Source organism: Malaclemys terrapin, chromosome 16 (assembly GCF_027887155.1).
Source record: "Malaclemys terrapin pileata isolate rMalTer1 chromosome 16, rMalTer1.hap1, whole genome shotgun sequence".
In the NCBI taxonomy this organism is placed as follows: Eukaryota; Metazoa; Chordata; order Testudines; family Emydidae; genus Malaclemys; species Malaclemys terrapin.
Window position 1 is genome coordinate 33,175,955 of NC_071520.1, and position 27,823 is coordinate 33,203,777.

At 43.3% G+C, this 27,823-nt stretch overlaps 1 protein-coding gene across 3 annotated transcripts; it reads right to left on the bottom strand.

Moving 5' to 3' along the window:
* Window positions 1-197: 197 nt before the first annotated feature.
* On the bottom strand, window positions 198-27,725 carry LOC128824762 (solute carrier family 2, facilitated glucose transporter member 11-like). Of its 3 annotated transcripts, none has more exons than XM_054006651.1 (11): window positions 27,586-27,725; window positions 21,926-22,086; window positions 19,342-19,466; window positions 16,870-16,999; window positions 15,321-15,469; window positions 7,261-7,448; window positions 4,733-4,843; window positions 4,522-4,623; window positions 4,156-4,231; window positions 2,539-2,666; window positions 198-643 (listed from the first exon to the last, which is right to left on the bottom strand). In XM_054006651.1, the coding sequence occupies exons 1-11, from the start codon at window positions 27,649-27,651 to the stop codon at window positions 440-442; spliced, it is 1,440 nt and encodes a 479-aa protein (XP_053862626.1). In that variant the 5' UTR covers window positions 27,652-27,725; the 3' UTR covers window positions 198-439. The 3 variants fall into 3 exon arrangements, with proteins under 3 accessions (XP_053862626.1, XP_053862628.1, XP_053862627.1); XM_054006652.1 differs by having other exon boundaries at window positions 555-643; window positions 2,539-2,625; XM_054006653.1 differs by lacking the exon at window positions 2,539-2,666 and having other exon boundaries at window positions 502-643.
* Window positions 27,726-27,823: the final 98 nt, after the last annotated feature.

Here is a 27,823-nt window from a genome sequence, read left to right on the forward strand (position 1 = left end):
ATAGCTACATTTTATTTCAAGAAGTGATGCTCCCACCCCATCGCTGTCTCCCAAATTCTTCATATTGACACCTTATGTGGTTAGAGTGTGAGGCATGCCATGGATTCACATTGACTGTTTGCAGCAATTCCCAATGAAGTCTGTACTCCATGAGACCAGGTAATCAGCACTGTTTCTGCATGTGTACATTAGCCAAATGTGTCTCAACATTTTTATTGAATTGAGTCTCTTTTGTAGGCAGTACTGTATGTGTACATAAAATACAGTATTTTGATATTCCAGCAAGATTAGTCTACCTTTTTAAATAAGTTTCACCTGATGATATGACAAGCTATCTTTGAATACATTCCTTAACACTATTTTTCTCAATATATGGGAGCATATGTGTACAATTCCCATTAATGTGGCTGCCTTACACCTGTGAGATGTAAAGTACACTCTAACATTCATTGCAGAGCTGTCGTCTTTCACATAGCTCTGCTTCCTTCTCTTTGATTCTTTCTCTGAAGTTAAGGTGTTGAAATTCTCGCTTGATTTCCAGAAAAGACTTGTTTTTTGTCTCAGGAATGACAAAGAAGATGAAACAGGCAACCAACAAGCTTTCAACTAAAAACACCACAAAGCAATACTGCTTCAGTCCATTCTAAAAACAAAATACAAGATGTTTGAGATTAATAAAAAAAAATCATAGTAAATAATACCTAGTTAATTTTAGAAAATACTAACTCAGATACTGTTGACAGTCACTAACGGTGCCAAATCTAGGTTTTAAGTGAACGGGTGAGCTGAAGCTCCATCTGTTCCCTATCTCTTTGTTGTATCATTAGCTGAAATGATCAGTAGTATAGTTCAAAATAACAGAGGGTCCTGTGGCACCTTTAAGACTAACAGAAGTATTGGGAGCATAAGCTTTCGTGGGTAAGAACCTCACTTCTTCAGATGCATCTGAAGAAGTGAGGTTCTTACCCACGAAAGCTTATGCTCCCAATACTTCTGTTAGTCTTAAAGGTGCCACAGGACCCTCAGTCTGAATCTGTAAAAAGCAACAAACACGGCTACCCCTCTAATAGTATAGTTGGTGTATTTTTTATTTTAGAACACTTCAAATCTGCAGGGAGATGCCGAGCTCTACTAGCAGTCCACAACAGGAACCCCTCTCCTGGCTTAAGAGCCTACATAGGGAATGAATTAGGTGCCTGCCTTGCTCCACACAAAATGAGAAGGAAGTAATGCCTATGATATAACTTTTAGCCCACTGGTTAGAGCACTTAGCTGGAATGGGGGAGATCTTAGATGCAATTTGCGCTTCCCCGGGTGGGGGGGGCGGGGGAGAAGAGGATTTGAACAGGAGTCTCCTACATTTCAGGAGGGTGCGCTAACCACTGAGCTACAGGATATTTTGAGGTAAGGGTCTCTGTCTCTCCTGTTGAAACTATTCCACTGTGGATTAAATAATAAAACAGTGACTGGGTGAGAGTGTGAGAGAATGACTCTAGTCCAGTGGGTTCAGGCAGCCACCTAGGAGATAGGAGACCCTCTGTCATGTTCCTCTGCTCCAATGACTCATCATTTATCCACAGTGGAACAGCTTCAACAGGAGTGTCTGAGGACCCACCCCATCAGACTATGATGTGAAAGACCTTCCCTCCCCCACTGCTACAAAAGGGGGAACTGAAGCTGGCTCTCCCAAACTCCAGGTGAGTACTCTAACCAGTGGGCTAAAAGCTAAAATGTGAATACCACCATCACTCCCTCCTATAAACAGGACTTAGGCACCTACATAGCTTCCTAGAGTCCACCCTATGTAAATACTTATTCCGAGAACACAGGTCAATTATTTGATATTTTTTAGGGTTATACAGAAAGGAGTTTCTCAGTTCAGTAGGCAGTAGCCCTTTTCAGCAATTTCTCTATAAATTGAATTTCTTTGCAAGAGCAAGTGGAGTAACTGAAATGATTAGACCAGAAATGGAATTTGGCAACATGTATTGTCTTCACTAAAATCTCTCTCTTGACCAAAGATGTTTTCCATTGTAAGTGATTGTCCCCACTGAGTTTGGACAAATAGAGGTGTGGCCTTAAACAAGAAGTAAACCATTTGTTACAGAGGCTACCTCTTTCTGATCTAACAAGCTAAGCAATAGCGAGAGATGCTGATAGGAGATGTGAGCTATGAATCTCTGAACTTGGTGAGAATTCATTATACTTTTTTTGCAATTTTTTCTGATCATAAACCTAACCTGGAGATTAGTCTTCCCTATGCAGTCTGACTTACAAGAAGACAAATAAATAAATAGAGTGTGTGTGTGTGTGTGTGTGTGTATTTGTAGGTATCTAAAATAAACTTGCCTACTAAGAGTGACTGACTCTAAAAAATACCTTTGTTGAAGGAGAGTTTTCACTTATCTTAAGTCTAAGCACTATGTTCTTTATTGTATAAAGAAGAGCAATTTCTGTGTCTAGGAAAATTTCTCTGCAAGAAGTCAAGTGGACATGAGGCAACTGAGAGAAGATAGTGTATATATAATGGATACGTACCACTATAAAGGGGAAGAGCATTCCTATTGTGAAGAAACTCAGCCAACTAACAGATCCTCCTATCATGTAAGCAGCAGGCCGTGAAGACTGTGTAAATAATTCAGCGGTCAGTGTATTTGTTATACCACCTGGGGATCAGTTTCAGAAACAGAATCAGTTCTTAGGGTAAGTGTGCATTTTCAGGGAAAGTTTCAAGCAAGAAAAAGAAAATAGTTGCTTTTGAATATGCCATTAGCTGATCTTGATGTAAAAGATATGGATAGATCTATATATAAATCCCTTTTGTTAACGAAATACTTTTTTAAAATGTTCTTTTTAGACACTTTTTGGTCTGATTCTGATAACCCCTATTCACAATAAGGTGTACCCTCTTACAAAAGTAGTCTTATTGATTTCAATGGGACTGCTCAGGGAGTAAGATACAACTTAGCATGAGTAAGGGCCCATTAAAAGTACAATGACAACAAGGCTCAGAGAATAGTAGGACTGGAGGAGACCTCGAGAGGTCATCTAGTCCAGTCCTCTGCACTCAAGTCAGGACTAAGTATTATCTGGACCATCCCTGACAGGTGTTTGCCTATCCTGCTCTTAAAAATCTCTAGTGATGGAGATTCTATAACCTCCCTAGGCAACTTATTCCAGTGCTTAATTACCCTGACAGTTAGGAAGTTTTTCTTCTAAACAGTCCTAAATGTCCTTTGCTGCAATTTACGCCCATTGCTTCTTGACCTCACCTCGGAGGATAACAAGAACAAATTTTCTCCCTCCTCCTTGTAACAACTTTTTATGTACTTAAAAACTGTTATCCTGTCCCCCTCAGTCTTTTCTTCTCCAGCCTAAACAAATCCACTTTTTTAATCTTCCCTCATAGGTCATGTTTTCTAGACCTTTAATCATTTTTGTTGCTCTTCTCTGGACTTTCTCCAATTTGTCCACGTCCTTCTTGAAATGTGGCATCCAGAACTGGACACACTACTCCAGTTGAGGTCTAATCAGCATGGAGTAGAGCAGAAGAATTACTTCTACTGTCTTGCTTACAACATGCCTGCTACTACACCTCTACCCGGATATAACGCTGTCCTCAGGAGCCAAAAAAATCTTACCGCGTTATAAGTGAAACCGCGTTATATCGAACTTGCTTTGATCTGCCAGAGTGTGCAGCCCCGCCCCCTTGGAGCGCTGCTTTACCATGTTATATCTGAATTCGTGTAATATCGGGTCGCCTTATATTGGGGTAGAGGTGTATATCCCAGAATATTTGCTTTTTAGTTTGTTTTTTTAAGTGTTACACTGTTGACTCATATTTAGCTCGTGATCCTCTGACTCCCAGATCCCTTTCCACAGTAGTGCATGCTTGCTTCCTCTGTGGTTTGGGTGCATCAAAGATACCAGACTGAAGGCCACTTCATGGTCCTGAAGAGAGCATACATTGAAGGAATGCACTGTATCGGTCATATCGTCCTATGCCATTCTATGCATTTGGTTTATCTTAGCCAGAACATCAGCATCCCTAGGGGAAGTATTAGCTGGCTTGCTTACACTACAGACAATATTGGCACTGTTTTAGAGATACATTTTAGGCAATTTTATAAACAAAAGTTCAGTAATGTGCAATACCTTGACCTAACCCAAAGCTCAAGATGAAAGCAAATATAGATGCCATGCTCAAATAAGGCACCCAGGGGTACAGCTCCTGGGGAAAAAAAAAAAGCATGAGAAGTACTTAGTTCAGATTTCAGTCATCATGTCTTAACATTTGGCTTAAAATCAAAAAAGTGTTTAGCATTTGAACCCATAAATGACCTTCTGAATAAATAACAGACAATTGATCATTGTTGTTTAAACTGTGCAACTCTTGCTCCTTCTCTGACTGCCAAGAGAGGATGTTCTCCAATGTTAAAAGCTCTGCTGCTCTATAATCTCACAAATTTTCAAACAGAAACAGTATTGCATTTCATGGCGCACATAAGCATTTCTTAGTACCTGATAGGTCAGGGAGAATGTTAACACTATGCACCAAAAGCTCATCAGGGTGTATCCTCCAATGATGAGCAGTCTTCTTCCCATGTAGTCAATCAGCAAACCCTGTGGATAGAATATCACTTTCTCAGTTAACACTGATGCCACGTTCCCACATCTCTCTTTTATTATAATAAAAATAACAGGTATGGTAGAAGTAGAATTTGTCACTTACACAAGTGAGGGCTGTGAGGCATTCACAAGCTCCCGTGCCCAGCGTAACATATGGAATTTTTTCTGAAGGGATCCCAGCTTGTTTAAAAATGTAACTTGCATAGAAATAAATCTACAAAAAAATATCAACAAAGCTGTGCCAATGTGCTTGAGCAGTGAAATCATCAGTAAGAGGAAGAGTCAGGCTCATACACTAAGTAGCCTTTGAGTAAATTACATCCTATAACTTACAAAACCATTAAAACAAAAAGGGAAATATGTAATTCAATCTCTAGGTAAATTTACTGCTAACAAAAACAAATCTGATAGTCTGAACAGTATCCTGTGAACAATATAAGAAAGTTTATGCCTGAGCCATGGGGTGGGTGGGTGGGTGTGTGTGTGTGTGTGTGTGTGTGTGTGAGAGAGAGAGAGAGAGAGAGAGAGAGATCCCAGCAAGTGTGCAGCCTGCACTTCCATGCAAAGTTGGAGTGAGACCAGGGCTCAGGCACATTAGTTCAGAGACCTAGTGGGAGAACTGCTTATTCTGGAATCTGAACTCCAACCCTGCTCCCAGGGGCAAATGGGTTCCTCTTACAGTGTTCACCTGGCACTGGAAGTAGACCTTAACTTAAAATAAATAAATAAAAATCCAAAGCATAAAACCAAACCCAAAAGTAATTTGTCCAACGGGAAAAAAGAAGCAGGAGAGATTCAGTCATGAGAAGTGAAGCAAGATGCAGTAACTTAAGTTTTGCTGTTTATGCAATATGGGAGGGAATGATGGAGCTTTAATCATTTTGTCAGGTGCTAAAGACATAAATTCAAGCATTAGTAGGGCTCTTGCTCCAGGAAACCTACATATTATGCCGGCTTTGGATAGAGAGAGTTAAATAAACAAAGCAAAACAAACCTCCACTCTATCATCCAAATTTGGCATTAATATTTCCCACTGTTTTTAGTTGAATCAGACTTTTCCCTATCAGCATCAGTAAAATAAAAAGCCTCTCCCTTCTCCTATATCCCATGTGTGACGGGTTGGATCACAGAAACCCCCTTGGGAGCTGCCACCCAATGTACCAAGACTACTTCTGTTCCTGTTTTCCCTGCCAGCTCAGGACTCCAGCACCTTGTCTTGCTGGGCCAGACACTCCCATCTGCTCCAACACAGACCCAGGGTCTGAATCACTTGTCCCAAAGCTGCAAGTTTACCTGAAAACAGCTCACAGAAGTGTCCTTGTCTTTAGCACTCAGATGCCCAACTCCCAATGGGATCTAAACCCAAATAAATCCGTAAACTCATAAATTGTTCGCCCTCTATAACACTGATAGAGAAATATGCACAGTAGTTTGCTCCCCCAGGTATTAATACATACTCTGAGTTAATGAATAAAAAGTGATTAAATACAGAAAATAGGATTTAAGTGGTTCCAAGTAGGAACAGACAGAACAAAGTAAGTCACCAAGCAAAATAAAATAAAATGCGCAAAATGCGAAAATCTAATCTAGTTCAGTTTGTCTAATCAAACTGAATACAGATAATCTCACCCTCAGAGATGCTTCAGTAAGTTTCTCAGGTTGGACACCTTCCAGGCCTGGGCACAATTCTTTCCCCTGGTACAGCTCTTGTTCTAGCTCAGGTGATAGCTAGGCAGGGCCGGCTCCAGGCACCAGGCAACCAAGCACATGCTTGGGACAGCACCTGGTAAGGGGCGGCGGCGCGACATTCTGGGGGGTGCTCTGGCGGCGCGCGGCGGGGGGGGCGGCGCGCGGCGGGGGGGCGGCGCGGGGCTCGTCGCTCGGGGGGGGATGTTTCCGGCGGCGCTCGGCGGGGGGGGGGGTCTCAGCGGGGCAGCGCTTTTTTTTTTGCTGCTTGGGGCAGCAAAAAAATTAGAGCTGGCCCTGTAGCTAGAGGATTCTTCATGATGGCTCCTCTCCCCCTTTGTTCTGTTCCACCCCTTTATATATCTTTTGCATAAGGCAGGAACCCTTTGTCCCTCTGGGTTTCCACCCCTCCTCACTGGAAAAGCATCAGGTTAAAGATGGATTCCAGTTCAGGTGACATGATCACATGTCACTGCAAGACCTCATTGCCCACTTGCCAGCACACACACATACAGGAAGACTAACAGGTAAACATAGCCATCTGCAGACAATGGTCCTTGTTAATGGGAGTCATCAAGATTCCAAACCATCATTAATGGCCCACACTTTACATAATTACAATAGTCCCTCAGAGTTATAATTTTATATTTCTAGTTTTAGATACAAGAGTGGTACATTTCTACAAATAGAATGATCACACTCAGTAGATTATAAGCTTTGTAATGATACCTTACAAGAGACCTTTTGCATGAAGTATATCCCAGTTACATTATATTCACTTATGTTTTTATAAGACCATATAGACTGCACAACGTCACACCGTGTTTCTGCCGGTTTCTAGACAGAGTTTACTGATTTTAATGAAGGTCAAAGCCAGATGGAAATTAGACAGGCAAAACTTTAAAACAAATTGTTTGGCTTCTGAATAGTGAGGAATTCACTTACAGCATTTATCCCACTGAGCTGCTGGCCCATAGTCATCACAATCACAGTAATGAGCTGCCACTTTACACTGCGATCACCAAATAGTTGCCATGGTTTCTTGGGTTTCTCCCCATTTAAGGCAAAACGTTCTCTCTGTATATCTTCCATCTCCTCCTGGTAGTGCAAGGGTCCATGAAAACACTTCAAAGCTAATAAGAAAAAATGATATGATATCTCCATATGCCTCACCATACCTCCAAAATGACCTTAGCTTCTGAAACCCCATCTACTCTCCTCTGTGAGCTGACCTTTGCAGAGATATGAACAGAAACTGTGATTTTCAAGTATCAGGGGGTAGCCGTGTTAGTCTGTATCTACAAAAACAACAAGGAGTCTGGTGGCACCTTAAAGACTAACAGATAATCTGTTAGTCTTTAAGGTGCCACCAGACTCCTTGTTGTTTGTGATTTTCAAGGAAAGCGGGGAGACAAGCCACTACTTTTTTTGGGGGGGGGAGGAAGCTGTTTGGTGGAGGTTGGTGTCTTTCTTTTTTAATTTTTTTTGGTGGGAGAGTAGAGAGACTTAATTGAACTATTTACACAAGGAGCATAACCCATATTTTAAAGTGTTTTCCAAATAGAAACATTAGGCTCCCACTTCAATCTGTGAATTAAAAAAAAGTGTTCTAAATAGCTGAAAGGGAAGTACTGAATACATCATATCTCTTGTCAGGGGCGGCTCCAAGCGGTGGGGGTAGTGGGGGGGGGGGGGGGGGGGAAGCCGCGATCGGCACTTCTACCGCTGCCGCTTGATTCTTTGGCAGCAATTCGGGGGCAGGTCCTTCCCTCCGAGAAGGACTGAGGGACCCGCTGAGAAGGACTGATTGCCGCTCAAGAGCCGGACATGCCGCCCCTTCCCCTTGGCTGTCCCAAGCACCTGCTTGCTGCGCTGGTCCCTGGAGCCGGCCCCGTCTCTTGTTATGCCAATTGTTATGTTATGCCAATGGAATATGTTTAATGGACTAAAGTAAAGAGACAGACATTTTCCTGTGTGAGCTCTTGAGAATATAGTGCTTGTCTGGTTTCACCCACACAGTTATTGGGGCATTTAGTGCACTGGAGGAGGTTGTGATAGGCATGTGTAGGATCCATGGATCTTGAAAAGTATGTTGTATGCAGTGTAGCAGTGGAAATATGTCTGCAGATTTTGCATCTGTTGTTGTGGCAAGGTCTGGTGATGCTTTGAATTGATGTGTCCTGGTCTGTGGGAAGCTTGCTGGAGAGGTTGGGGGCTTGTTTGAAGTCCAGAAATGGGGGTTCAGAAAAGGCTTCTTTCATGATGAGGTCCCCATCAAGTATGGGTTGTAGTTGTTTGATGAGACCCTGTGTGGGTTCCAGTCTGAGGTGGTAGGTGACTACTAGGGGTGTGTGGTCAGAGGGGGGGGTTATTTCTATATTGAAGCAGGTTCTCTGGGGATATTCAGGTGGCCTGTTCCATAATGTGATCTACTTCTTTGGTGGAGTGTCTTTGGTGAAGGCAGTTTTAAGTGTGTTCAGGTGTATATCCCAGACTTTCTCCTCAGAGCATATTCTGTGGTATGAGAGTGCTTGGCTGTAGATCACAGATTTCTTGGTGTGTTTGGGGTGGTTACTGGATCTATGAAGGTAGGTATGGTGATCCGTGGGTTTCTTATATATGGTTGTCTGTAGGGTTCCATTGTTGAAGCTGATTGTGATGTCCAGGAAATTGAGGCTAGTGTGGGAGTGTTCCAGAGAGCGTTTAATGGACGGGTGGTGGTTGCTGAAGTTGAGGTGGAAATCTATGAGGGAGTTTAACACATCTGTCTAGAGGATGAAAATATCATTGATGTATCTAAGGTATATGATAGATTTCATGGTGCATTTGTCCAGAAATTCTTCTGCAAGGTGACCCATGAAGAGGATGGCATATTGGGGAGCCATCCTAGTACCCATGACTGTTCCCATGGTTTGGACAGAGCATTTATTGTTGAATGTAAATTGTTATGGGTGAGTATGAAATGGATGTGTTTGGGGTGGATCTCTGAGGGTTTGTCCTTTGTCTTGTAAATATTTGAGGCAGGCAGCTCTGCATCGTTGTGAGGGATGTTGGTATACAGGGAAGTGACATCCATGGTGGTGAGGATGGTGTTCCGAGGGAGGTTATTAATATTGCACAGTCTGTGGAGGAAGTCAGCTGTACTCAGGAGAAGCTGGCCCTTTGTGTGGTGAATGGTTTGAAGATGCTTTCTTTGAATCCCAATATTCCTTTAGTAAAAGTGCCATGGCCAGATATGATGGGTCTGCTTGGGTTCCCTTGTTTGTGTATCTTGGGAGGCATGCAGAAGATCCCTGGGGGTGGGTTTGTGGGGGATGAGTTTGTAGAGTTTCTCTTGGAGTTGTTTGAGGAAGGATTTGATTATATCCTTAAGTTCCTGGGTAAATAGTGGTGTAGGGTCTTCTTTGAGTTCTTTATAGTAGGTGATGTCGGAGAGTTGTCAGTTGGCCTCGTTAACATAGTCATCACAGTTAAGGACTATGAAGATGGCCACTTTGTCTGGGGGCTGGATTTCAGGGACTATGTGTGTGTTCTCTTCATGGTGGAGAGATGATGATGGATGTGATATTTGTTAAGGATTTCACAGTAAATTTTTTTCCTGAAGCAATCAATTTAATGATCAAAAATGTGGTTTCATCAGCTCTGTGGCGTCCAGTCAGATTATTCTTTTTTCTTATGATTGTCAGCGGGGACATGGTAAATGTGAGTGATTTCGTCATTGCTGTGAAAGAATTCTTGGAGGCAGAGACAGCGGAAGAACTCTTCTAGTTCTCCACATGTTAGGATGGTATCCGGTTCTGTGGTGGGGCAGAAGCTCAGTTTCTTAGAGAGTACAGATACATTAGCTCCAGGATTGGGTATCTTGATAAATTGATGATGTTCGGGTGTCATGTACTGTCCATGTGGTGGGACTGGTGCCATGGTTTCTCCCAGAGATGATTTTCTGTGGGTTGTGGAGTAGTTGTAATTGATACCACTTTTTGTTTTTGTGTTGGATGACTCATCAGGGTATTTTTATAGTCGTTTTGGATTTCTCGCATGATTTCCAGGTAACTTCCCTAGTATACCTGTTGTATACCTCATCCATTGCACTAAATCCAGCAACAACAACTATGAGGGTGAAACCGGGCAATCGTTATGCTCTTAAATGAACTCACACAGAAAATGATAAAAGACAAAAACACCCTATCACCTGTGGGTGAACACTGTTCATAAAACGATCACTCTATATCTGACCTATCAGTCCTCATCCTCAAAGGAAACCTGCACAACTTTGAAAAGAGGAGCTTAAATTCATTACTCTGCTAGGCACTAAAAATCATGGACTGAAAGTGTTCTATGTCTGCAGAGGTGTTAATGGGCCACTCTATCTTGAATGTTTCCTTAGAATATGTGCTAACTACTTATGCTAAACAATCTGTACCACCTTGCATTTAGCTGTGAGTGAGGCTGGCTGGGAGTACCTTTCTCAGACCTGAAGAAGAGCTCTTTGTGGCTTGAAAGCTTGTCTCTCTCACAAACAGAAGTTAGTCCAATAACAGATATTACCTCACCCATCTTGCCTCTCTAATATCCTGGGACCAAAATGACTACACAACTACACTACATAAGGTAAAGCAAACAGATATAAATACAACCAAAAGTTGCTATTACTTCAGAAAAGTTAGGTAGCAAGACAGAAATGTTTGTACAAAAGCTCATGTTCATCTCAGAGTCCAGAAAATCAGTTTCTTTGTATTCCTCAATATTTAATATGCTATCAAGTGAAATGTGGTCTATTGAACTGAAAGAGAAGAACATTAATGATCATGCAGGGAAGAGATTTTCAGTGCTATTGTCGTTATTGAACCATAACTGTGATAATTTGTTCCAAATCTCCAGCAGGTCTTTAACATTAACTGCATTCAGGAGCAATCTCTGTTCCTCCTTAGAGCCCCCAAACCAGCAAATGACAATCAGTGATTATGCCATTAAAAACAATTGAAAGGAAAAGACTTGAACTTTAATAAAAAAACTGTAACCTTCAATGGAACACAAAATGCACAATTTGAAGGAATTATTGAAGCTCTTTGCCCTGGATCTATTCCTCTACAGAGTTTAAACTCACAGGTCCACTACCAGATGCTTTAAGTGAAGAAACAGAGGAAAAATTAAAGGGAGAGCTATAGCTTTTCATTTATCTATTCAGACAATGCAAATAAAATTAAAAAAGAAAGCTCAACCAAAACTTCTGAAGTATGTAGATTCAGCAAACTAATTATGCCTCAGTGGGAAAGAAATAACTAACCAGTCCTAAAGTGGGTCATAAAATTTCAAAAGTTCTTCTGCAACCACTGTTAGCCTCAATGATTGAAGAGAGAGGTTTCGTGCTGCAGCTTCCCACTGGTACTTCAGTGAAACTCTCAGGAAAATTATGTCTCCAGAAACTGGAAATTTAAATTTGCATAGAGTACTAGGAAGATTTGGGTCAAATCATAGCACTAATTTTACACAACAAGGGACTCCACAGAGAAGCACTGTACTTACAAAACAATGAGGCTTCAAGAGGTGTCACAATCTCCATGAAAATCTAGCTTGATTTAAATAACAAACAACTGGAACCACACAAGTAAAAATTTAGAAAAATAATTCAGCAACACTATGGAACCGGATACTTAGTCAATTTGATTGTTCCCAAATCCAAAGGTCTTCATTTGATCCCAGAACAGGAACAAAAGGCTGATGGAATGTAATCCTTTGTTCCTTGCTTCTCTTTTATCATTTTAAACTGAAGATCCAGATCAGGCTATGTCTACACTACACAGCTTTTAGCAACATGGCTGTGTCGCTACAGCCGTGCCACTAAAAGTCATGCAGTGTAGCCGCTGTTTGTCAGCTCTCCTGCCGACAAAAAACTTCCACCCCAATGAGCGGCGTTTGCGTTGTTGGCACCAGAGCGCTCCTACTGACAACATGCTGTTCACACTGGCACTTGTCACAGCAAAACTTTTCTTTCAGGGGTGGGGGGGTTTAACACTGAAAGACAAAAGTTTTGTCATTCAATTGCCAGTGTAGACATAGCCTCAGTGTCCTTTACAAACACAGATGTGGGGCTGTGTCAGAGACATTGCATCAAAATGATGGAACAATGTGGAAGTAAAGCCATGGAAGAGAGAACAGACAAATCCTGGATTTTGTTAATTTTTTAAAAATATCTGTACTCCTGCCCAGCCTGTTCAGCATCAGTTGAGGATGTTTTTATCACATGGGATTGGTGAAGTTTCAACTTCACAACAGGCTTGGTGTTAAAAAATCCAGTTAGTTAGTAAAAATGTATAAAAGAGAGAGTGGTAAGTCTAACTGGTTAGTAGAATAAAGACTAACCCTATTGTATTTGTGTTCCTCTCATCAGAACACTTTTGATTTTGGATAGTGAGTACTGTGACAAAGTTCCTCCTCTATCTTGGTGGGTCCTGCACTTATTGGCGGATTTTCTTGCCTCAGAGATTCATCATGTGGGTTGGGGAACAGCCCAGAGACCTTCCCCTCTGGAAGAACCCACAGTCCAGGTCAATTGGGAGGTTTGGGGGGAACCTGGGCCCGTCCTCTACTCCGGGTTCCAGCCCAGGGCCCTGTGGACTGCAGCTGTCTGTAGTGTCTCCTATAGCAGCTGCATGACAGCTACAACTCCCTGGGCTACTTCCCCATGGCCTCCTCCAAACACCTTCCTTATTCTCACTACAGGACCTTCCTCCTGGTGTCTGATAACGCTTGTGCTCCTCAGTCCTCCAGCAGCACACCCTCTCACTCTCAGCTCCTTACACTTGCACCACAAACTGAAGTGAGCTCCTTTTTAAAACCCAGGTGCCCTGATTAGCCTGCCTTAATTGATTCTAGCAGCTTCTTCTTAATTGGCTCCAGATGTCCTAATTAGCCTGCCTGCCTTAACTGGTTCTAGCAGGTTCCTGATTACTCTAGTACAGCCCCTGTTCTGGTCACTCAGGGAACAGAAAACTACTCATCCAGTGACCAGTATATTTGCCCTCTACCAGACTCCTGTACCCCACTGGTCTGGGTCTGTCACAGTACCTTTTTATATTTGCTTTTAAAAAGAATCAGACAGGGCTAGATTCTGATATCCTTACTCAATTCAGCTAGTACCCTACTCCTTAAGTGGCCCCATTATTTCCGTGGGACTGCTTGAGGAGTAAAGTACTATCCAAGGTGAGGATATCAGAATCTAGTCTGTGTTAGGTGTTTTCATTATTTAAAACCTCTATTTTTTAATTTGTTTTCTTTCAAAGTAAAAAGCTGTTTTGTTACTAGGTTGAGGAAAATTACAACCACTTTGGGCCTCTGTTTCTGTGTCATGTTTTTGTTATGATGCGTGGGCTTCACCTGCACATTCGTGGGACGCTTGGCACCTGTTGCATTAGGACTCCTTCATCCCTCTTTGAAATTTGAACATCAGGGAGAATAGGGTACTTCCTACTTGAGAAGAGCTACGGCTAATAATTCTGAGACCCCATATTTCGCTCACACATGAGATGTCAACAGAAAAAAAGGGTATTAAAAGGTAACCAAGACTGAAGGTGTAAAGGAATGCTAAAATTTGTCATATTGTTCAGCCACTAGGTGGCACTGTGTGTAAAATATCTTATTTAAGCTAACCTCAGCCATACAGGGCAGAGCATGATTAAAGGATGTTATAATGAGCGTGTATCTTGCTCAGAAGGAAGCTCTGTGACCAGTCCATACCTGGCCCAGGAGCACAACATGGTTCTCCAGGTGATAAACATCCAAACAGTTTAAAACTGGAGGCTTTGCCTCAACCCACTATCACATTCCTTTTCTTTTCTTGGGATGGCCAAAAGAAGCAATCTGCTCTCAAGATGGTTGTTTTGGTTTTTGTCATCGCACAATGCATACAAGATCCATTAATTAATTTCCCCCATATTAACTCTTACAGCAATAGAAAAGCCCCCCATGTTTGTTTGTTTTTTGGTTTGTGGAATGGCCATTTCCTAAAGTTTATCATAAGCCACCCTTGGCTGAATAGGAAGTAACAGGCCACGTTGGCAGTCATGCTTGCCCAACCCTGCAATTATTCACCTTCCCACCTCTTCTCCTCCTGCAGTTCTTGGAGTTCTTCACTCCCCTCTCTCAGGAGAGGGGTTGATAGGTGGGGTATGGTCCTCTTCTCCCCCTATCCAGACCTAGGGGGGCAGTTTGAGGGGTCCTTTACCCTCTCCAGGATGGGAGGGAGAGGAACAGGGAGCAGAGTGACCCATTATTCACAATGGGAGAGAGAGAAGGAGAAAGCATAGCTGTTGTAAACTGCTTAGCTCTTTCTGCTCCTCCCTCCCCTCATGTGGTAATGGTATAAATTGCTCCCTCCCCTACCCCAAAATGTCTTCTGAGCTCCTGAGGAAAGGGGAGAGCTCTGCCTGCTTCCTGCAGCAGCCCTGATTGGCTGTTCTTCCCCAGGAGGCGGGAAGGCAGACAGACAATCAAACAGGTTTTCCCCAGGCCAGCTGAAATGCAGAGGATTGCTTCTCAGATCATCACAGACTGGCTCCAGCCAATTCCCACCTGGAAGAGTTGGCAACACCAGTCCTGCCAACAACCCATCTCCTTTGCTGGCCTGTACAACAGACACCTCCTGCCTCTCCTTCCTGGCAGTTCCTAACCCCTCGCTCAGGCAGTGCCCAATCCCTCCTGCAGGGGACAGTGGCATATATTCAGTGGTCAGGATATAGGCCCAAAGAAACTAGCATGGAGCTCAGAGAGAAATGACCTATAGCCAGGGGGATGTGAGCAGGTAGATGAGGTCAGGTGAGCCAGCAGTGTCAGGGCTGTGAGCTTGCTGGGAAAGGAACATGGGCTGTAGGGTTTTAGGATTCTCTTGAGAGAGGGAAGGGAGATGGGACTTGTGCATGGGGAGATGAAGAGAAGAGAGAGGAGCGAAATATATTCATCTTGTGGTTTCAGAGGGATAGGAAGAGAGAGTAAGTGCTGTAACTTACCCTTGGTGCATTTCATCTCATCTCCTCTGTCAATAAGAAGATACCTGGGACTTTCAGGAAACCATGGGAGAAAGAATAGTTGGGCTAATGCTGGGAAACAGCTGCTGGAGAGCAAGAAAGGCCAATACTTTAATCCACCAAGTAATTCCCTGAGTAAAAAACAAAAATAAAGTAAGTATCTGCTGATAGCCTTTCAGTGCTCTGCTAGAAATGAGAAACTGATCCTATGAAAAATAGTCCAGTTCCTAGGTGAAAGGTCTCCCTGTTACAAAAGTCACCCATTTCTTGTCAGCTTCAACAGAGAGGCAAGAGAATTAATGGCATAAGGAGAATTAACTGCCTCTTCACCCCAAACTAGGTACCACCCACTAAGAGTTGGGACAAATCAACAGGGGGAAACTTGTCCTGCTGTTGTCTATGCTGCACTGTTTCTAAGGACCTCAGCCTTCAGGACCTGTCAAGCCAGGACCTTCCAGTAATGTGAAATTAAATTTAGAACAAGTTAAAAACATGAGGAATTCATTCAGCTTATGTCTGGGACCTGCATCATGATGTATTTTGGGCAATGTAAACTTGTTAAAAATGCAATGGGATTTAAAATATTGATAGCTGCTTTAAACATGTTAACAGACACTACAAGGACAAATTCTTAAAAGTGGCCACCTTACCCTTGTGATCCTTTTAACTGTGTAGTATTGGTATAGGAAAGCACTGATGACACTTCATACCTACTGATGACACTTCATGGCCAGTGCGGGAAGAGGAGTTCAAGAGTTGGGGATAAGGTAAAGGAAAAGAGACTTCAGAAGGTTCTGGGCACTGGAAGGGAGAAGCAGCAGACATTGTGCTATTATTCAGAGTACTGGAGCCAGCAGAGGCTGATATGACCACTGGAAGCCTTTGGTAAACTCAATGAAAGAAATTTTTAATTTTGGTATCCTCAGATCAGGTTCTGTGTCCCTACCCTCTGTTTGCCAGAAGCTGGGAATGGGTGACAGGGGATGGATCACTCAATGATTAGCTGTTCCGTTCATTCCCTTTGGGGCATCTGGCATTGGCCACTGTCAGAAGACAAGATACTGGGCTAGATGGACCTTTGGTCTGACCCAGTATGGCTGCTCTTATGTTCTAACGTGCAGGTCCTTCTAGTTCTATCAGGATATCATATAAACAAATATTCCTTTACTCTCAGTTCCACCCTTTTCAATTCCATGTTTCAGCTCACTTGTCTTGTTTTGCGCTAAAGCTTCAGCTAGACGCTTGCCGAAATACCATCTCAGCATATAAATGTATCTAATTTACAGCTGTCGCTATGGCTGACTCAGTTAAAGAGAGAATGATTCCACATGGAGACCCTACAGATGGATGGATACATGATGTAAGTCACCTAGTAGTTAGCTGATCAGTGTGAGTATGGGAGGGATTTTCCCCCTTCCCCCTACAGAGACAGCCACGGGAAGAAGCTGGATGACTAATGCAGGTGACTGTTGAGTTTGGTTACCTTTTAGAAATTGGTAATTTCAAGGCACTAAAGGACTATATTTCTAACCTTAGACCAATTATTTGTCCTGTCAGAATTCCTCCAGTCAAAAATATGGAACTGCCCATGGCCATAGCACCTCGGAGATGTTTTGGGGCAACCTCCCCTATATAGAGTGGTTGCACACAGATGCCAACACCTATAAATAGAAGAGGAAACATTTTCCTGTTATAAATTAAACCTTATTAGCTTTTGACTTGGTAAATAACATTCTGTATGGACCTGTGTCCAAGGCACTTTGTCCTGTTACCATGTTCTACTTGGACAGTGACTATCAGGGGCATGTGTGCAGCTTTGAGACTCCCTTAGCAGAACATTAGCTTGTGCTGGCTTCTTGACACTTTGTAATTGCCTGTTTTAGTCATCCCTAAAACTTCAAAGGGCCTGTGAATCGCTTAAAGCATTCTGACCTATTTTACTGTTGAATATGAGGGACCAAATTCATTGCTGCCAAAACAGTGAGTCATGGAACACACATTAGTGGGAGTGTCCCATGATCACTAGGATGACTTCTGGTGCATTGTGCTACCATGACATGTCTTTTCTACAGTAGGCTGCAACGTATGATGAGGTATTTTGCCTGTTACATGATTTCCTGTTTGTAGTGGTGTTGTAGCTGTGTCGGCCCCAGAATATGAGAGAGACAAGGTATGTGAATCTTTTATTGGATATCACCTCACCTTGGGCTTGTCTACACTACAACTTAGGTTGATGTAAGTTACGTCACTCAGGGGTGTGAAAATGACACCTTCCCCCCCTCAGCCCGAGCACCGTAACTTACATCAATTTAAAGCGCTGGCCACACCGCGCTATGTTGGCAGTAGACGCTCTCCCATCCACATAGCTTCCGCCTCTCGTCAAGGTGGAGTAATTATGCCAATGGGAGAGCACTCTCCCATCAGCATACCGTGTCTTCACCAGACATGCTACAGAGGCACAGCTGCATCAGTGAAGCTGCACTGATGTTGCACAGTAATGTAGATTAGCCCCTTAAAGCTCATGCTATTTCCTGACACAGATGCCTTGCCCTGATCGTCGGAGTTTTTCCTCTCCTTGTTCTTGTGCCTCTATGCTACTGCTGCGAGAATCTACCCAGCCTGCTCTATTCCTTTCTCAGCCACCCTTACATCTTCCCTTTCTCCTCACAATCTATTGCTGATTTTTTTTGAGCTAGGGATCCCACTGCCAATACTATTGTTTAAATCATCACTCCCTGTATGTCAGAGCAGAAGTGTTTCTTGTCACAACTGCACCCGTATTTCCACTCTGGTTCAGCAATGGCCCCCGCACACCGGCTCCTGGCTCCCCTGGCTGCCACCTCTCTTGCGTGGAGGCACGGCCTCTCTCCCTGCTGACTGGGATGTCTCCAGGCTGACCAGTTCCTTGCCTACACTATGTTATTCCCAGCAGAGACAGACTGCTCAAGCAGGCCTGCTTGCTTTCTCTTCAGAGATGGATAATAGTGTGACTGCCCAGTTATAGTTATCACATAGCTCTTTGATATGCAAGCCTCTTTTATTCTTAAGGTAAGAGTACTACAATGAAAACCTATTAAAAACAATAAACAAACCTACATGCATGCTAATAAGCTTACCAGAGATCACCCCAACCCTAACATGGGCTCTGGAAGGAGAAGTCCTTCAACACCCCAGCCAAGGGGTTTCCTTGTGATTCCAAGTTCATCACAACTTCAGTTCAAAACAAGCACTGAGTTTTACAGGGTCTCAGTAGACCAGTCCTTCCAACTCTTCAGTAAGGGACCCTTTGGGACCAGGAGTCCTATCCATTTGCTAGATCAGGAAGAAAGCCCTGAGCCTGTTTAAAACCAGGATATTTATCCAAAAACCTTTTCTTTCTTTCTTTGTTGGTCCCTGGAGAATCCAGTTTGAAGTAGTACCTGCGAACCTCTCCAGGAAGTGGCTTCAAAGGGGCCAGAGGAATTACATTGGCACCCCCTCCACCTAGAGGAGTTACATACAATTCCGCAATAACATATACACAATTGCATTTTTAAAACAATGGACCCCAGAGGTGTTAAGTTAAACCTACTGAATTAGATTTAATTCAGTAAGGTTTAACTTATCTTAAATCCATAAGATTTGTCCAGGATATTGTCAATCTGACACAGTTCTCTTTGCTATTATTACCAGTATAATGAGTTCATATTACAACCAGGCCAATACCATTGCAGTAGGTTTGTGCTAGGCACTGGATTTTGATAGAAAAGGGATTACTGGGCAAAAAGTCTAGAAAACTAGAAACAAGTTTGTAGTAGTGATATTCTATATTGTTCGAATTTAGTAGCATTTACATTATGATTGTAGGGGAACATCACTGTCTCCAAGTCTGTAAAGCAACATGTAAATTTACAGCAATATCTAAAGGATTATAATTAATAATGATAATAATAATAATTAATTGTATGTTCTAATACCATTCACCATAGTTTATTAAAGGCAAGAAGAAGATAAATGCATTTACCTGTGTTTACGCCAACCAAAAATCTGCCAACCATCAATAACTCAAACAATCCTGTTGGAAAACTGATCCCCATTAAAATGGAGGCCAGTATTGCTATGAAATTGTTCACCAGAAGAGCTCCTTTTCTAAAAGTAAAAATAACAAAGGTCACAGAAACATACTGTTATAAGAAAAATGTGTTATAATAGTACGGAGAAAAGGCTTTGCATTTCAACAATATTGGACTCACTGGAAATTGGGAGACCTGATGCCTGTCTACTTTATGTTTAAAAACAAACATGCCTAATAATGTGTGTGTATGTGATCTCACTCATGCACATGGAGTATGTTTCTTTATTTGCATGCAAGGTGTTTATGGAATACCTGTGAAGCGTATGCATTCTTTGCAGCATGCAGGACTGGCTCAAAGGATGGGCGATCAGGGTGGCCGCCTTGGGCAGTGTTGGGATTACTGGGGCTATACATTTACTCTAAGTGTGAGCTCAACTACAAAAATCTGGAAAAGTTCAGAAGATGTCACAATAACCTATAATAACAAACGTTGGTGGGAAAAGGTACAAAAAGCAGACAGAAAAACTCAATTAGTCTAAACAGAAAGGCCTACTGATATGGTTTAAGGACTATGTTGAAATCATGCTTGGCAAAAACAGAAGACATGGAACTGAAAATTAATTAACCAAAACTGGTATGTGGATTTTAGGCCTAATTGGTGTAAAAAAGATAAGGGAATGGGCTGTTGCACCCATCAGTCCATTTTGGGTCCTTAAAGAAAGAGACTTTGTGGGGAAAATAAGGAAGAACGGATGGCGGCTACTGGAGAGGGCTTCCCATCATAGCTGCCACCCCTACCATTTCCTGGCAGCCCAGACCTTCTTCATACTAATCTTAAGGGGTGTCCTGACCATATCGGGCCAGAGAGAGGCACCCAGATCACATCGCCACCCCTACCAGCTTCAGCTGAACCCTAACACCCACTGAGATGAGACAGAATCACACTTCAACAGCAGCTCCAGCCCGTATCAACTAACTTCTTCTCTTTCCCCAAAGAACAGGTATTACCGTCTTTGATACCATCTAAGAGACTGCCAGACAAGGGATTTTTCCTTGTAAAACTCTCTTTGGCTAAAGGGAAAGGGAACAAGGGATGTTATTAAAATGAACCCTTACTTAATACTTTACATTTCAAATGTTTTAATTGTTTTTCCTTTTTTTCTGTATCTTTAATAAAAGGTTAAAGGGATTTTTAATGGTGCATTTGCCATGGTACTGAGCAGGCTTAGGTCTCTGTATACCAATCCTGGACCTTGTTTAAACTGTTTAGTGTTGGACAGTGACTGGGTTATGTTAGCACCTTTGGTAATACAACAGCACCAACATACAGGGAGCACCAAATCCCTGGGGATGGGAAAGAAGGAAGCAGATGATGCAGAACCTCCAGACCGGGCCCGGCTCCAGTCCCTGCCCAACCCAGGGAGAGAGGTATCTGCAAGCCAACTCCAGTGGCTCTCATTTAGTGGGTCTGGCTCCCACCAGCAGCCTCTCCTTTGAGTTGGCCACCCTGGGAAATCAGAGTTCCTACATTCCCTTCCACACACTGTTCTGCCCCTATTCCCCAGCTCTCCATGTGCAAAGCGAGCTCATCAGGACGGTGGGGCAAGGTGCCCCGTGGGATGGGGCCTGGGAGGAGACCACAGCTCTGGGACTGCAGTGGACTGGGAGGGAATGGTATGGGGATGCCAGTGGGGTGGGGCTGGGCAAGGTGCCCTGGGCCATGTGCTGTTGTGGGGCAGGAGGGATTGTGGCAGCCTGTGTTCCACCATTATTTATTAAGAGGCTGGCAGTCTCCCCCCACCCCCACCCAGAGGAATGTGAGAGAGCAGGGTTGGTAAGAGCTGGACTCTAGATCCTGGTCCCAGTCAGTCACCTGCCTTGGCCCAGTCATGTTCACAGAAGACTCCTTTCTCAGAGCATGGGACACTGTTCCTTGCTCTGGTGCCCGCTGTCTCAGTTGCCGCTTTGAAAAACCCAACACAAATAAAGCTTACCAGCCATCCTGGGCACCACATCCCTGTTGTTCTACTCCTTCCACCCCCACCCCTCAGACAGGCAGCGGGTGGAGGTGGGGAGGGTGTTTTCCACGCTGGCCATCAGGACACTTAGGGCCAACCCTGGCAGCATATGTATACTAGTGTGCAGGCTGTATATCTGTGCAGGGTGCGTGTGCACATGCCTACAATGTCTATGTTCTTTATGTAACTGTATGTGTTTTATGCTGCATGGAGTGCACATATGCTTAAATATAAAGGGACCTGATTTGATATGGAGAAATAAGGGTTGATCAGAAGAACTGGACAGGCGGATTGTAATTCAGGGCTCTTTTTCCCAGTAGAAGTCCCCTTTCCTTATTAGCTAATAGTGATTTCTGTTTCTAGTTAGGTAACTGGAAGAGTCTTCTGGATAAAGCATGTTTCCTTCTGAGCTCTTTCTCCATTTGCTTTTATCACTTTCCAGTCACAAAAAAGGAAAAGAAAACAGGCCAAGCATCCATTTGCTGTCAAACCTTCCATTGATATGTTTAACTCACCTGCCTAATCTAATCGCCATGCTGCCTCCAATGTGAGCTCCACACAGACCTCCAAGGGAAAATATGGAAGCAATGACGGACCAGAGGAGAGTCAGCAAGCTGGGATTCAGTTCCATCTGATAGCGACTGCTCCAAGTTTCATTTAGGAATTTGTGGATGTGCTGAAAATGCAGAGTGGTGAATCAACTTGAATCTCAATAAACAATTGATCACTTACCCCAAATGCCTGAGATCCCATCCTCAGAGCCAACATGTGTAAGGGGAAACATCTTAGACCTTGGCTACATTTGGGGATTCACAGCACTGCAAGTACTCCACCTCTCCGAGGGGAATAGCGTGCAGCGCTGCAGGCGCTGAGTACACTGGCGCTTTCCAGTGCTGCACTCGCTGTGCTCGGGGGGGGGGCGTTTTCACACCCCTGAGCGCAGCAAGTTGCAGCGCTGTACAGCGCCAGTGTAGCCAAGGCCTTACTGAATATCAGCCATTCCCAATAGAGCTGTGTTACACAAAAATGCTACTATCTAGCTGCAAATTAGCAGAATCCTGACTCACTAGTGCAGCCAAAAAATAGTCTTCCTACTTCCAAAAGACTATTGTGTGCAGTGTTGCTGTCATGCTTTATCTCAGGGGTGACTGCCTTTAAGTAGTAGGTCAATTATCCTTCCATATAAAGTTCATAAAGAGCTTTCACATCCTTCTGAATGAATGGGGTGTGGGTGGGTGTTGTGGGTGTGACTCTCAATAGAATTCATGCTCCAAAGTCATTTGTGCTCTTTTCAAAATCCCCTCCTTAATGTAGATCTCAGAGTAGGACAGGATTTCTGCACTACTCAGACAAGTGATGTGATACTAGTCTTGGAAAGTTACTCATGGGTTTTTATTAACTGAGTCTGCCAAGAAGCCCCAGACATCGGACAGAATGATGGAAGCTAAGGTGGAAAAGACCTATTAGGTCACATACAGTTCATCTCCCAAGGAGCCAATGCAGGCTTGTTCCCTTTTTAGTCTTTTAGCCTGTTTAGTTTTGAATGTCACTTCTCAGGGGTGACTATTCCACAACTCAATGAATTTCACTTTTAGGAAATTGATCCTGATAATCAACCTACATTTTCCTTTTCTTAATTTGATCCCAGGACTCACAGTAATGCTGTCTTAAGACACCCTAAGTATTCTTCCTTCTTCCTTGGGACATACACCCTTCATTTATTTGTAAACTGTTAACCTACACACTGAGTGAATCCAATGGAAATTTCATTCTAAGCCCGTTTTTATTGGCTTATAGTGTTTTACCACTATCCATGTCTCAGTCCTAGATGCCCCAAATCATAGGCGCCGACTCTGTGGGTGCTCCAGGAGCACCCACAGAAAAAAATTAGCGTGTTCTTACCACCTCCCAGCAGCCAGCGCCTCCCCCATGCCGACAGCCCTGCTGATCAACTTCTCCCTCTCCCTCCCATCGCCTCCCGCTTGCTGTAGATCAGCTGTTCTGCGTCGTGCAGGAGGTGCTGGGAGGGAGGGGGAAGAGTGAGGAGGGGGTGCGCTCAGGGGAGGGTGTGGGAAGAGGTGGGGTGGGAGGTGTGGCCTTGGGGGAAAGGATGGAGTGGGGGCAGAGCAAGGGCGGGAAGAGGGGAGTGGGGTCAGAGTCTGGGATGGAGGGTTGAGCACCCCCCAGGTAGAGAGGAAGTCAGTGCCTACCACTGTGAAATTACTGCAGGTTTTACTTTCAGAGTCTCTGGAATCAGTGTGCTTCATAGTTTCTGGTCAGCAAAAAATCCAAAGAGCAGACAAACAGCACTATTTTCATACCCCCTGCTCTCTTTCTAGCATACAATGTATCTTTTCATGGTTAATGTATTTTAACCATACTAAAAGCATTACATGTTATAACAAATGAAAGCTGCATAATTTAATTGCTCCAAAGAGAGACTGCAGAGCTAGAATTGATATGCAAACTAGACACAATTAACTCCGGTTTGAATAAGGACTGGGAATGGCTGAGCCATTACAAACGTTGACTATCTCCCCTTGTAAGTATTCTCACACTTCTTATCACACTGTCTGTACTCGGCTAGCTTGATTATCACTTCAAAAGTTTTTTTTTTTTTTTTTTTTTTCTCTTAATTAATTGGCCTCTCAGAGTTAGTAAGACAACTCCCACCTGTTTATGCTCTCTGTATGTGTGTATATATATCTCCTCAATATATGTTCCATTCTATGCATCCGAAGAAGTGGGCTGTAGTCCACGAAAGCTTATGCTCTAATAAATTTGTTAGTCTCTAAGGTGCCACAAGTACTCCTGTTCTTCTTTTTGCGGATACAGACTAACACGGCTGTTACTCTGAAACTAGACTATTAGTGTGATTTCAGTCTCTAACCAGCCTGGGAATAAAACCCAGAACACCAATTCATCATTTATGTCTGGATTCAGAGCATTTGGGTAGAGTCCTAGCAACATTTCACATAAGTCTGTGGTAGAAAATGCATTTCCCCTCGGCTTGGCAAGGCGTGTTCCCATTAGATGTGAACAGTTATCTGAGGCTCAAAAGCCTTTCTGTGTGATGTTAAGGACAATGCAGGAATAGCTTCAGTGAAACTAGAGCAGCGATGGTAACACACACTGCCTTTCAGTAACACCAAATAGTTGCACACATCTCCTAAGCGGCAAGCTGGAATTTAGGAAACAGAACAGCAGCTTTGCTTGGTACTTTGATGGCATGTGACTGCCTAAGCTGATACAACGCCTGGTTCTCACAAAGGCACGTCTATCTATACAGGTTCTAACATATGTAATAGAGGTGAATGGCTTTTAACTATTAATGGATTAACATTAACAATATATGTAAAAAAACAACAAGGGGGCATAGAGCCATGAAAGATCAACCCATGGTCCAGAGGTTTTTCTCTTGCACTGAAATGCAGAGGCAGAAATAAGGCCCTTGTTCTGTCACTGTGACTCATGAGGCAGTTCTGTGCAAAAAGACTCTCACCAGCCATTGCAAGGTGTTTCTGTACTTTTATTTTTAATGAGAAACAATGGTTTTAGAATTGTGCCTTCATTTAACCATATGCAGAATTGTTCTGTTGCCTCTTGCTCTTCTCTTTTCACAGCTAGAAAAAAGGTCATTACTAATAGCAACTAAGAGTGCTGAAGATAGGGAGGTTGCCCACTATGGCCCATATCCGGAGGTGATGCGTGGGGGCAGACACGCGGGGCCACATGCCACCCCCCCAGATTTCTGCCAGGGCTTATATATATATTTTTTTTTTGCAGGGAAGGGGTTCAAAACATGAGTGCACAGTAGTTTATTTCAAAGCAGAGATGCCAGCAATAGCGATCTGCTCCTTCTTTGTCCTCTCCCTTTGCAGGCTCATCTCATGCTGGTGCTGACCCACAGCGACCCTCCAGACAGGCCAATGGGGCCATGCGTGTGGGGCAAATTCCGCACTTGCCCGAGGCTTGTAGGGCTGGGCCCACGGTGGGGTCACCGCCAGCCCATGGGGCAGGGCGCCTGCCCTGGTGTTTGTTTGGGACTCACTCAGGGACCTTGTGGAATATAACCAGGGCCATGGGGTGGCTAATGCACAGGAGCCCCAGGCAGTGGGACCTTGGAAGCCTCCCAACCTCCAGGGGCTCCCACGTGTGGGTTTCCTATTGACTCAGAGCTGGCCCCATGCTCGGTCACATGGTGCCACCGGGCCCCCCTGCAGGGCAGCTGGTGGAGCTGAGCCAATAAATTGACTTTGGAGGCCAGGCGAGAGGCAGGAGCAACAGCTGGGTGCTGCAGGGAGGGACTACTGCTTTCAGGGAAGGAAGACTGAGGGTAAGGGGAGGGGCCTGCCTGTGGGGGGTCATGACGTGAGCTGTTTGGGTGGGTGGCCAAACCTTTAAATTGTGCTCCTCCCCCCACTTTCAACGGTTACGTGTCGCCTCCGTGTGACTCGCATAGTGCTGCAGCCAAATCAGACAACAACCACTAATTGTTGCTCTTGTCTCATGATTTCTTACTTGTCATTGTACAGAATTATTATTTTTATAATTAATCACTTGACGGATTAACTCATTACTGGCTTCTACTCTTAGAAATGTCCCCACATTCTTCTTATGAGCACGACAAGTCTTTACAATGCTAACAACACTGTATTCACTCTAAGGCAAAAAGGTTTCTGTTAGCACCTACCACAGCCATAGGGTCACTGTTCTGGACCTACAGCATATGGACACAAAAAAAGTAAGTATAGCTGATGCTGAATAAACAACAACTAATAGTTATGCAGACCAAGCCCTCCAAAAATGCAGCATCATTGAGGAACAATTCAACAGGCCTGTTATGGAAATAGGAGCCAGAACTCATAGGTTCTAGTCCTGACTCTGTTACTGACTCCTCGTGTAACCTGAGTAAGCCATTTAAACCACCCTGTGCCTCAGTTTACCATCTGTAAGACAGGGATTTTAACCTTTTGTGTACTTTGAACTCTACAGACAAACTGATAAGAATTATTATTTTATTGCTATGGAAGCATATTCATTGCCTTATTTAATTTGAACTAAAGCTGTTACATTTTGGGTTGAATCCTTCTTATAATCTGCACTGAGACTCCTAGTTCAGTTCTGATTTTTTTTTCTGAAAAGATCCTAAGGGAACATCTGGTATTGGAGGCAAGGTTAAACACCACATGGGTGCGGAGCTCCATTCTTAAAAAAAAAGTAACAAAATCATTAAGGTACACACATGTCATACTAAGTAACTGTGTGATCTGATGATTGTCCTTCCTTTCCCATTTCTGCCCATCTCTGTCTGTTTATAACTTTCACTTGCTATGTCATGTTGAGTTTAGAGCTATGTTCTTCAAAGTAGGAACCAGATCTGTACTTGTGTGAGCTGCCCAGCCATGGCATTTTGTGACATTATTACATCAATTTAGAAACATGACACTAAAAGGCTGCTCCATTTAACTTCATGGTGGGGCTAAGGAAAAGTTCCACAACAACCTCCCTTTATGTGGGAGAAAAGTCGCAAATCCATTTCCTTATAAGCCTAATGATTTATTTTGTGAGATTCTGATTTAAAGGTACAGCACAAAACAACTGGAGGATGTTTAATTTGCAAATCATTAGTAAAGTTACAAAACTCCATACCCCGCAGGCATCTTTACCGGTAAGGATAGTTCTGCTTACCTTGCTGGGGCTTCTAGGACCTTTCAGCAGAGGCTGGCACTCCATTATTAGTATTAGGCTGGATTAGATTTCCCTTGTAAACTATAACAAGCTACAGTACAAGAATGAGAGGTGCCATGGAAATTGAAGTTATTATTAATTATTATTATTATTATTTGCTATTAGTGCTAATGTAAGAAAATCTGGATTCTTTATTCCAGCTCTAGCACTCCAGCTTCTTCCCTTCGGAACAGTTTTTTTTTAATAAAAAAAAAAACTTTTTGCGGATACAGACTAACACGGCTGCTACTCTGAAACCTTTTTTTTTAATGGAAATGTTCAACCCTCTCATCAAGTCACAGTTTGAACAGCTCTCTCAATAAACCTTTTGACATTAAACTGTGAAAAATCCCTTCATTTCAGTCACTCAGGGAAACATGCACATTAGCTGCCTGTTAGTTATGGGCAATATTTTGGCCAGTAAAGAAAGCAAAAGGACAGTTACCTTGTGATTTGCTGTCAAGTCTCCCACTGTCCATGATCCTGTAATAGTTCGCTTACTGCATTCCATTGATTATAGACTGAAGAGTGGAGTTAATACAATTAAACAGTGTGAAACCAGAAGACCTTGTCCCTAAACACAACTCTTTAATCTGCTGGCCCTTCAGGCACAAGTAGGAAGCACTGAGTTTCTCATCTGACTAGGATTTAACTCACTGCCCAGAATAACTGAGCCAGATCTG

Coding starts and splice junctions, on each gene's coding strand:
- LOC128824762 (XM_054006651.1), bottom strand. CDS start 27,651: ATGGAATGCAGTAAGCGAACTATTACAGGATCATGGACAGTGGGAGAC. Junction 15,470..16,869: donor GGACAAATAATTGGTCTAAG/GTTAGAAATATA, acceptor TTTTTTACTCAG/GGAATTACTTGGTGGATTAA. Junction 7,449..15,320: donor TGAGATGAAATGCACCAAGG/GTAAGTTACAGC, acceptor TTTTCTTATTAG/CTTTGAAGTGTTTTCATGGA.